General features: G+C 51.8%; 1 protein-coding gene across 2 annotated transcripts; it reads right to left on the bottom strand.

The window, feature by feature from the left end:
• Positions 1 to 1602: 1602 nt before the first annotated feature.
• LOC309834666 (pulmonary surfactant-associated protein A-like) lies at positions 1603 to 5865 on the bottom strand. Of its 2 annotated transcripts, XM_082673694.1 has the most exons (6): positions 5772 to 5865; positions 5142 to 5303; positions 4730 to 4924; positions 4350 to 4469; positions 3500 to 3577; positions 1603 to 3024 (listed from the first exon to the last, which is right to left on the bottom strand). In XM_082673694.1, exons 3-6 carry the CDS (start codon positions 4899 to 4901, stop codon positions 2648 to 2650), a joined length of 747 nt encoding a protein of 248 aa, XP_082529820.1. In that variant the 5' UTR covers positions 4902 to 4924; positions 5142 to 5303; positions 5772 to 5865; the 3' UTR covers positions 1603 to 2647. The 2 variants fall into 2 exon arrangements, with proteins under 2 accessions (XP_082529820.1, XP_082529821.1); XM_082673695.1 differs by lacking the exon at positions 5142 to 5303 and having other exon boundaries at positions 5772 to 5805.
• Between the last annotated feature and the right edge of the window lie 5861 nt (positions 5866 to 11726).

Genomic DNA, 11726 nt, shown 5'->3' on the forward strand with positions numbered 1-11726 from the left:
GGAGAGGAGAGGAAGGGATAAATTCCATTGTGAGAGTACAGATGTCACCCATGGAAGGTCAGCTTGCTTTCGCCTCTTTAGTCTTCCTTATACTGACCAACAGAACGCGAATTACTAAACCACTCACGTTGAATGGCCCTCACCTTGCAGGTTCCATGGTGGGGTCCCTGGAACCCCCTGGACTCATTAAAAGATGACCCTTTTACTCTCACCTGTGGGCTCTAGATGCCAGTACCCAGGAACAAGAAATGACTCAACTCACACTTGACACCCTTTTGATGTTAACAGCTTAAAGGAAATGCCAAAGAAATCACCCGATAAAGCTCAGTACACATTCATGATGAAAATGAATCTCAGCAAACTATGAAAAAGAGGGAACTTTGCCTTGATAAAAGGCATCAGAAACCTAAAACAAGCAACTCCATGCTGAAATACTGGAAATGTTCTCATGATACATTCAATGCGCCCCTAAAGATAACATTCATCACTGAGTGTCTTCAACAATATATAGGGTCTCCTGGCCCCTACAAAAAGATAAGAATGATATACAAGAAATATAAATATCATGAGGAACAGGCAAAATTTCTGTCATTTGTAAATATAAGCATATATTTATAAAATGTGAGAATCAATTATTAGAAATATTAGAGGGAAAGTGAGAATCCAAAATGATGGCTGGACATACAATCAACCAAAAATAAATCAATAGTTTTCTTATAAACCAGCAATAATTAATTTAAAATGTGATAAAAATAATATAATAACAATTGCAAATAACACCATAAAGGAAGTAAAAATAAACCTAACAAGAAATGAGAAGACAACGATTTTCAGAGACTTAGACTGTTCCTCCGTAAAATACGGGAAATATGTTTCTCCGTACTTTTTTGAATTTTGGGGAAGGCTCAATAATTTGTGTGCTGGGCCCTAAGCTCATGTGGCAGGGTGACCAGATTAAAAATTGACATTCATGAAAGAATGAGAAATAGTTCTGCTCGTTCCCATCTGGTTTTGTGGATTGTGATCCAGAACTTCCTCTTGTCCCGAAAAAGAAGTATATGCAGTGAGGGAGGGCATTACGTGAAGGTGGGAGAAGTGGGGACCTTTCTGGAGATGGGACATAGATATGGTCACCTCCTCAAGCAAGTAGAGACATGATCCAATTCCCACACAGCCTTGGGACATGGGGGCCATGGTCCCTTTCCATGCAGTCCTGAGACTGAGGTGGCTCACAGAGCCCTGAATGCCACCACTGTTGGGCCATGGCAAACATCCAGGGGGCTGAGTGGGGAACGGAAGGCATGATATCACCACCCTCAAATGGAACATGTAGACTTAGATCAGGAGCTATCTGGATGCCAGCCATCAACACTAATGCTCCTCTGTTCCTCCAGACATTTCTGTAACCCCCCATCTGCCCATACAACCTGAGGGTAGGAGCAGGTTGCCCCTTCCACCCAACAAAGAAAGCTTAACCTGAGATTGAACTTTCCACTTTTCAGGTAAGTGGGGCCTCAGAGCCAGAGTTAACTTGATTTCTAAAATCACAGAAATATTTCTTGAAACCAAAGCAATGGAAACTCATGTTAACATATTCATGATTTATTACACTTGAATCATCTCTGCTCGGTGAGAGGATGGGGTGGTGATGAGCATAAGCTTCAGGTTCAGGTAGATGGGTTTGAAAACAGCCTCTGTCACTTGCTCCGTGTAACAAAACTCAAAACATTTAACTTCTTTAAGTTTCAGTGTTCTTGTATAAAAAATGGGGAAAATAATGCTCGTTCCATGGCACTGTGTGAAGATTAAATCATAGTTTATAAGATGTCTTAGAAGTGCTTGTCAAGGTGCTTGGTATATAGTATATGCTCAATAAACACTTCACTGAGGTCTGAAGTGGTGGGGATGTGTTCATCAGCAGGAAGTTACTTGGGTAATGCCTGAGGTGGGAGTGAGATCTTCCCTAGAGGCATAGGCTGGCTGCTTTTAGGTCAGGGAGTTGAGTTGGTACCCCCAGAGTCAAGGGAGTGGATAATACATGCCAATCACTAGGGGTGGGTTGGCCTCCACCATGCTGGGGCACCACCCGGCCCTCTGACCTCATGGAGAGCCTGAGCAGATGTGCCCCACAGACCTCAGGCTGCCAGATAATCCCGAATGTATCCTTAGCTCCACACATTTGGAATTTCCCAGAAGTCCACCCATCTCTCATTATGCTTGAGCGGCACTGCTAAATCTTGATAAGGCTGGGCAGGCAGTGGGCTGCAAAGAAAGAGTAGAGGGGCCAGGAAGCAGGCACCCTGTGTGTGCTTTTGGAGGGAACCTCCATCCCAGGACTTCACTGTTGCCATCTATAAATGAAGGAGTTGGACAAGAAGAGGAAGAAAGAAGCCTCCCTCTCTTGCCAAAGGGCGAAGTTAGAGTGGCTGTCTAGAGTGCAAAGCTGAGAAGGGGCTCCGGGGGGAGTCAGACTGATTAGTAATCAAGGGGGAGGAGTCAGGGCCCAGCGGGGAGTGCCGTGGCTAAGATACCTCCAACTCTTATAGCTACAAAGGTGTTACAGCACCTCATAGACCAGGTGGATTCCCCAGGACGTGGGCTGAAAGGCAAGGCAGGACCCTCTCCATCCTGTGGCCGTGGTGCCTGCTCAAAACTCACAGATGGCCAGTCGGGACTGCAGGCAGTTCTTGTCATTCCACTGGCCATCTGTGTACATCTCCACACACTTCTCTTTGCCCCAACCCCCGGGCTCCCCTGGGTACCAGTTGGTGTAATCCACAGGGTTTCCATCCAGGTAGTGGAAGTTTCCAGCAGTGGGACCCTCAGTCAGGCCCAGGTAAGCATAAGTATTGTGCTTCTTCACGATGTTTGCAATGGCCTCATTCTCCTCTAGACTCCTTGGGGTAGCAATGCGTCCACCTGCTCTGGCACACGACTCTCTAGTGGCATCAAAATTGAGCGACTGCCCACTGGTGGCGAAGACCTTCTCTCCCACTGCCAGCATGGACCCCTGCAGACTGAGGACTGACAGCAGAGGAATCCGGGTCAGGCCACAGGCCTCTTTGTTTCCAAGTCCTTTTCCTTCCCTTTATGCTCTCTGCCTTTATGCGCTTTGCAATCTCTTCACCTCTTCCTCTCTCTCCTTCTTCCCTCCCTCTTCCAATCCTAGTCTTTCTGGATTCCCCTCCATGCTCCCATCATTTAATTATCCATTCACCCATTTAACAATTACTTATTGACCGTCTATTATGTGCCTGAAACTGTGCAATTTCCTGGGATTCAATAGAAAGCAGTACAGCCAGGAACATTGCTTCCCCAGGACATAGGGAGAGAATCCACATCTACCTCGGTCTCCTCTGAGCCGTTCAGGAACATCTGAACAAGGACCTCCATGTCCACACTTGTTTGTCAAGTCTCTAGAGTCTGGAGCCTGATGCTGAGAACGAGGAGAACTTATGGGAACCCCCTACCCTTAGAGGGCCCCAAGGGATCCCCTTACCACGCATCATCTTCAGCATTTGATGGTTGATCTCAAGGAGTGTGCTCTGGAGCTCCTCGTCTAGATAAGGTGGAAGCCCTGTAGAGAGATCCCCAGCAAGAAGAGGGGCAGGCCAACAAAAACCCCCACTTGTGCCAAGCAGGTGTGAGGCCAGCTGCAAGCCTGCCATTCTGCCCTTCACTTGTCTAGAGCCACTGCCCAGGCCCCAGGTCATAAGGGTCCCCGAGGTTGGAGTGTGTTTCCTACTCCCTACACACTTGTCCTTTAATGCAGCCTCGCACTTGCTCAGCCCCCTCTCTGCTCTTCTTTCCTGCCATATCCTTTCATGGCTCTGTCTGTCCACTTCTGCGGGGTTTTCTAGTTTCTGGGCAGGGCCCCCTTCCCCACCTTCCAACCACAAGAGCAAATGTGGTTCTCTCTGACTCTCCTGATGGACCTTGATTACTGCTCAGAGCTGCAGAGTTGCCCTGGACATGCGGGGTTCCCAGTGATATCATCTGTCTGGTCCTTGGTCCACATAAGCCCCTGCGCCCTCAGAATGCCCCTATGCCTCAGCACTAGGAAGTGCCTCGCCTCCTCGCAGTGCTGTCCCAGTTCCCACACCTGACGCCCTGTGTCTCCCCATCAGCTGTTGTGATGCGTGGAACACTTCCACTACCCACCAGTCCCTGCGCTGTGGCCCACGGCCCAGACCCCTCTGATTTCTCAACCTCATATTCTCTTATCTAGGTTGAAACATATACCCTTTGGGGACTTCCGTGGTTTTGTCTGCTCCCCTTCATCCCTCAAGTAACTGACCACATGGGCACGGTGTCCAGTTGCTTCTGTCCACTGGCCACATCCTGCTCACCTGGAGGACCCCTCTCACCAGGCTCTCCCTTTTCTCCACGCTCTCCAGTGAGGCCAGGGGCTCCAATCATCCCATCACGCCCAGGGGGGCCTGGCATTCCTCCAGGGGGGCCCATGGGGCCTGCAGAGAGAGGGGGACAAGGATGTATGCTATCTATCATCCACAGTGGGTTGGGGCTGATGGGACTGGACCTCCCTTATCAGCCAGGCTGACTCACCTGTCACTCCACGGGCACCTTGAGGGTAGACCCTCCAGGGCTGCTCCAGTCTATGGGTCCCCGGAAACTCCCACCATCCACCTGACCCTTGAACGCAGCCCAGAACCCTGGACAGCAAGTCCCCCTGAAAACAGGTCACTGTCCCTCAGCTCCCACTCAGTACCTGGAGGTCCAGGGTCTCCTTTGATGCCATCTCTCCCATCTCTTCCTGGCAGGCCATGGGATCCAGGAGTACCAGGGGTGCCAGGGCTTCCAAGACAAACTTCCTTCATGTTGTACTCAAGGCCAGAAACCACCATCCAGATGAGGGTGAGGGTCAAAGAGCACAGCAGCATGGTGCCTGCTCCAGCGGCTCCTTCTGTGGAAGGGAAAGGCTGTGGCCCACCCGAAGCATTTGCCAAGGTCTCCCCTTGCTGTGCTTTGTCAAGATTCAGGCACATGATGGAGCCTGAGGGCCAGGGCAGGTACGGACAGGAGCTCTGGAAAGACCCATACTATCCTTGGAAACTCCCAGCATCATCTGGTATCTAACATGGTCTCATGCCCCATCCCTCTGGCTGGAGGTGGAGTGGTACCTGGGCAGGTGAGCAGTGGTAAAGAGCTCTGGAGAGTCAGAGGACCTCGGTTCTAATGGAGTCTCTGCTCCTCGCTGTGTGACCGTGGGGAACTCACTTCACCTCTCTTGGCTTCAGCTGAAACTTCTGTCCTGGAGGCAATCCTGGCCTGTCCCTCCCAGGCTGTTGGGAGGAAGGATGTGGTCAACATCCACTCGCTCCATCTGTCCCTCATCCTCTCAGCTACCCGTTCCTCTTGAGTTCTAAGGGATCGTGATCCTGAGGATGAGCAGAGATGACCAGGGCCCACGTCTTGGCCCCCCCCACAGTGGTCAGTGATAGGGAGTCCCCTCCTCCCTGCTTTCTCGGGACGCTTTCTCTTTGGCAGGCTGTTTCTCCCCCTGCCTCCACCCTGCAGGCCCTGCTGAATCCCTGGGGCCAATGGGCCCGGCCCAGGCGCACAGTGAAGTATGAGGATATTCGCAAGCCCACCTTCCTGTACCCATAGTTAGGGTTCTGTGGAACAAGTCCCAGTGGTACCCAGGGAGGGCCCCTCCTTCCCTGCCTGACCCATAGTGAAGCCTGTGGCTGCTGGGCTGCTTCATGCTGCTGCAACCCTGGGAAAGACCCAAGGGATGGGGCTAAACTCACCCACACGAACAGAGCCTATGTGGCTCTCTGCCTCCCGATCTGCCTCCAGGTGGCGAGGTGGACAGCAACATTTATACTGACCGTAGGCTACCAGGCTTCCTCTCCACCCCAGGGAGGGGCCTGCCACAAGGGCCTCTACTCCAGGACAGCCAGGCAGGAAGCTGTCATCTTGTTTACCCAGTACTTTTCCCCACAGGGCACTCAGCTGGAGGGCCACTTAGGAAACCCACTAAAGAGAAACTCCAGATTGGTAAGAAGGGAAAATTCCCACGGACCGGAGGCCACCCACTCTCCCTCCACCCACTTTCCCCAAAGCAGTGAAGAACGAGAGCGCTTATACGGGAACCGATGGAGCCACGTGGCAAAGGGAGCCCTCTCCCTCCTGGGCCTTGGCCTCCCGGTCCTGGCTCGTGATACGTTCGCAGCCCCAGAATCACGATCCCCCAAAAGCCCGCCAGCTGGAGAGAACATACCAGGGCTGGACTCTTTTCCCAGGGGAGCAAAGAGGCAGGTCAGTGACATACAGGGCTTCCTCCTGGGGCCATTCCAGCTCCAGAGCCTCTTTGGCTCTTGGAAGTGTCCATAGGGCTCCAGAGTGTGCAGAGGTCACGTCTGAAGCCAAAGGGTGGTCAGGGTGAGCTGGAACAAACTGTCTGTCATGGGGCGTGGCTCCCCACTGAGCCCCCAGCTCTTGCTTCCGGGGCCTGCAGCTGAGTTGACGGAGCATGGTTCACCGGTACAGGTGAACCCTGGGCGGGTTCCCCAGCCCTCCGCCCCGGCAGGCTCAGAGGTGGGGAAGCAGGGCGGGGGCTGGAAGGTCACAGGAGGACAGCAGTTTCTGTCTCGGCCTTGGTGATGTCTGACGACCTGCAGTGGTGGTTTCTTTAAGTAGTGGAATGACACGTGAAGCCTTAATTGATAAGATTCCCTCTTCAAGCCACTTGATGAGGAGGGAATCTCTAACGTAGGGATGGTAACGATGGGGAACAGAGACAGGAAGAAATCGCCATGCTTACCTGTGAGTGGTCTGAAAAATCTTGAGATCCTCAGGGAGAGTGGGAGCTCAGCTAATGGAATCCCTTTCCCAGGAGCAGGGAGCCTGTCAGAGCCTCGCTGGAGCCCTGAGTGCTTTCAGCTGCCCTGCTGCCGCCTGTCACGTGCCCTGCGACCCTGTCAGGCACAGGATGGGGAGGCAGGGCCAGCGCAGGGTTGGGGCAACTGGGGAGCAGCTCCAGCTTAAGGACCACAACTCGGCTTGGAGGCAATGCGGTTCTGCAGGTGAAGGAATGGGAGCAGGGGTCTTCTTGGGCAGATTTTAAAGGGTCTGGGGGGAGGCAGCCTGGAGGTCCGGGCCATGGCTGGTGGGGAAGGGTGTGGACTAAGGAGTCAGACACACCTGAGCTGCACTTTGGAGCTGCCACTTGTTATCCCAGTGGCCTAGGTCAGGTTATATAACTTCCTGAGCCATGGTTTTCTGGGGTTCTTTGAAATTCTTATTTTGAAGTAATAACAAACCTACAAGAAAGAGGCAGGTGTACTACAAATTTTTTTCTGAACCTATGAGAGTAGGTTGCAAACATGACACTCCATCACCCTAGTATATTAGTTTATATTCCATATGAAGATGTTTTCCAATATAACCATCAAAATCAAGAAATTAACACTGGTTCAGATATTATTTTTACTTAAAAACATGAAAGAGTATCATGGGGTATTTTATTTAATCTTTTAAGTCACCTGTTTAACTTAAGTCACTCACATGGCTTAATGCCAATATATTAAAGTATGTCATAAAAATTCTAATACAATGACTAATTAATTATTTACCTGGCCTTACCTCCTTCTTCATCCTGTGTCCCACCACTCTCCTTCTCCAGCTTCTAAGAGGGTGCCCCAAGTTCACAGAACTGAGGGGTGCTTTCCACGGCGCTCTTCCTCTGAGCATGATTCTTCTCTTGTCTGGAGTGTTCTGACTGCCTTTTCTGCCACACACAACAAAGGGTGGATGTCATACAATATTTGTCTTTCTCTGTCTGACTTATCTCACTTAGCATAATGTCCTCAAGGACTATCCATGTTGCTGCAAATGACAGGATTTCCTTTTTTTCGTGGGTGAATAATATTCCGTTGTATGTATACACCACATCTTTATCCATTCATGTATCAGTGGACACTTAAGTTGTTTCCATCCTTGTGAATAATGCTGCAATAAACCTGGGAGTGAAGATATCTCCTTGAAAACCTGTTTTCATTTCCTTTGGATATATACCCAAAACTGGGACGGCTGGATCATATAGTAGTTCTGTTTTTAAATTTTTGAGGGACCTCCATACTGTTACCCATAGTGGCTAGACCCATTTACCAGTTTATAATCCCACCAACAGGGCACAAGGGAACAAAGAATTTTTTACTGTAAGTATGCAACATTTGGGACGTACTTATACTAAAAAATTATTCATTGTTGATCTGAAGTTCAGGTGTCGTTGGGCATCTTATATTTTATCTGGCAAACCTACCTGCAGGTACCGTCAAGCAGAGGCTCTGGGTGAGGCAGGAGAGACCTCCTCTGGCTTGCTGTCATCTTATGGGTTTAGTCTGGGCCCACATTGTTGGGCCCACATTGTCAAAGTTGCTGATTTTTGGCTCAGATACGGATGAAAAGTCTTCCTGACCTCTGTGTGGCTTTTGAGCAGGGGCTGAAGTGTGGAGTGTATGGGTTACAAATGGGGCTGGTATTTAAAACAAACCCCAGCTCTCCTGAAGCGGCAGGGAACATCCAGGAGCTGGGGGTGAGAAAGCCCAGGATTTGCTTTATCCCTGCCTCCACCTGGACTAGAATGACTCTCCTGAGGAGTTTCCATGGCTACATTGGGAGGGAGGACGGCAAGGTAAGACCCAGTAGGACAGAGCAAAGGAAGGGACCAGGTGTGGCTGCAGCTCCCGACCAGGCTTCCTGGGGATGAGTGTCCATCAAAGCAGGGATGTTGACCAAGTGCACAGGCTTCTCACAGAGCCTAAGTGTCCATTTCTCTGGGGCAGTGGGCTCTAGATGCCTTGCAAACACGTGCAAAGCCCAGAGAGGAGGCACCAGCCAGGGCTCAGGCCCTGGTGGTTGTTTACATGAGGCTGCCTGGTGGAGACAAAGCTGAGAGCAGCCGGTGGGACAGGACGGGACAGGCAGACAGCAGGGGCAGGGAGGGGTTGGCAGCAAGCAGGCTGGGGTTCTCCCCAGGAAAGGTGCAAGATGGGCTGCGCCTGGATCCCAGCCGGAGGGAGCTAGAGAAACCGTCTGCCACCTACACTGCGACAGGAGAGAACTCTCAATGGCCTGCAAGCTTCTTCATGGACAACACTTTAGCTTAACTCCAGTGCATCACGGGATCAAGGAGGCCCTGGTCTTCAGAATCAAACAGGTACATTAGCATGTGCTCTACGCAGTCACAGCTGTTCCCCTGGGAGGAATTCCAGGCTCAGGACAACATGGGATTCTTTTCGCCCTGCTTCATGGAACAACCAGCTTCTGGTCTGATCCCAGCCTCGTGTTTTCACTGGAACTGAAGGGACTTTTCCCATTATGGATCTCCCCATTCCTCCCCCACATTCACTGCATTCATCCGGTGCCTCCACTGTCCTCAGAGGACACCTGAGCCCACATCCTGACACCCACGTGACCCTCCCGTGACAGCCTCGGCCCCCTCCTGGCTCACCCAGGAGCCAGGCCCCGGAACACCGTGGCGTCAGCTGTGGGCGTGTCCACAGAGCTCTCTAAAGAGGCTCCTTCTTCCTGGTCCTACAGCCTGGATGTGTTCTACTCTCTCGTGTGCAGTGCCCTTCTGTGAGACCTCCTATATTTAATTAACCTCAGATTACAGCAACAATATCTCAACACATTCATTCTAGACTTTTGAAAACATTTCAGAAGGGACCAAAGCCTCTCGGCATTTAGGCCTGCAACGCTTGTCCCAGTGATCTGGGATGTCAGAGCGATGTCCCCTCAGGCCAAGTTGTGGGCCTAAGACTGGCTATGGTCTGGGTTTCATTTTCTAAAAGACCTGAATGTTCAAGAAGAGAGGGCATTCTCTGGAGTTTTCAGCTCAAGAATGGGGCCGAGAAGGAGGTCTCAGCACCGCCCACCCTGCTCCCTCAGGGCATCCTGAAGGGCAGCCAGACCACAGGCTGCTCCACCTCGTTGGGCTGAAGAGATGATGAAAGATGACAGTTCAGGTAGAGCTCCTGGCAGGGTGACTGGTGTGGGGAAAATCTGATCCTTGCCGGAGTGTCCCACCTCTGTAGAGGTGAAGGGACCAGCTCCTCAGGCACCCGTCCAATGCCCGCCCTCTGCGGGGGCAGGCAGGGCTTCCCTGGCATCTGCATCACTCCTAACTCTAGGGTCTTCTTCCGAAACTACCCCTGGTGTGTGGTTCCTGCTTTCCAGGCCCCTTGTAGCAGAGGATCTGTTGGGTGGGTGCTGGAGTTGTTACTCACTGACCCGGGAGAAACTGACTAGGAACAAATAAGACTCCAGCTTCCAGTCAACATGTATTTAAAACAGCTTCAACCAAACACATCTTGGTTTACTGGGAGATGGTGTTAATATAAAAATTATGACTGTGAGTATAAATATAAAAAACTGAATTTGTGCTTCATATATGACCCGAGCCAGAGGAACTCAGCCCTCTGCAAAGCGAGCACAGCCCCACCATGTGCCAGAGCTGGGACTCTCCTAAGCTACATGGCTGTGCCCCAACTCAAGACCAGAGGGCACATGCTGGGCCATGGACCCCACACTGCCCCAGGTCAGGAGCCAGGCCTGCAGGGACATTCAGAGAGGCAGGGCCTTCAGGAGTGCAACTATGGCAGGTGACCACTGCAGGGCCACTGGCCACCAGCCACATCTGCTTCCACCACAAAGCCTTGTCCCAGCAACCCAGCGGTACTGTCCTGGGGCTGTGCCCACTGCCGTGGCTTGTCTGTACACAGCCCTGCAGACATCCATAGGACAAACACGGAATCTGCATGAGATCCTGACCCAGCATCCAGCCTGGTCCGAGGAGCAACAGGGATATTGAAGCTGGAGGAGAAAGAGCCTCTGCCTGTGAAGTGTGGAAGGGTAACCTGAGGATGAGTGTCTCGGATAAACATGAACCAGGGAAGGGAGCAGGTGACTCATCACAGAGACCCACAAGGACGCAAGCACACCCTGCGAATGCAGAGGGAACTGAGAGACCAGCAGAGGGTTGCACACAGCTTGAGGTCCACCCCGAAGAACCAAGGAGAGTTAGCCAGATTGGGAGAGACACATGGGAGGAATAGAGGGGTCCACGGGGAGAAGGAGACCCAGGCTGGTACATGTCACAAAAGGCCAGGGAGTGGTAGGACACAGTGCCACAAATGCTGCTGCCTGTGCCTCAGACTCTCATGACCCTGGGGAGAATCCTCACTCAGGAAGCCCGCGTTTCCCAGCTGTGCCCCTGAGGCCTGGCTCGCTGCAGGGTGGGGGATGGCGCCTGGGCCCGGGGCTTCAGTGTCCTTGATCAGGAATTCCCATTCCCTTCTAAGTTCCACTTGAGAGCAGACACAAATGTTGGCTGGCATCTGTGTCCCCCCTGGTTTCCTGAAGAACCTGAGGGTCAGTCTCTCATGTGCATAATCCTTCCCCACCCCCAGAACAGTACACCCCTAACAAAGGAGAAAGAAGGGGGTACTCCCTGGGATGAGAGGGGGGCACAGGCACACCAAAGTCCTGAGAAATCTGATCAGACTGGCGCAGGAACATTTGCCTCAACTGGACTTTTTTGTTCCAGAGAGAGGGAATGATGAGAAAAGGGTTCTGACCTCTCAGGGGCTGTGAATGGCTTCCGTACCTACAGAGAGGAACGGTGCTCCCTGCGTTCTGAGGCTTATCATCCCCAATAGAACTCAGGAGAGGGAGCCTGGCCTCGATCCCACGAGGAA

This window comes from Grampus griseus, assembly GCF_964374135.1.
Source record: "Grampus griseus genome assembly, chromosome: 16".
Taxonomy (NCBI): Eukaryota; Metazoa; Chordata; class Mammalia; order Artiodactyla; family Delphinidae; genus Grampus; species Grampus griseus.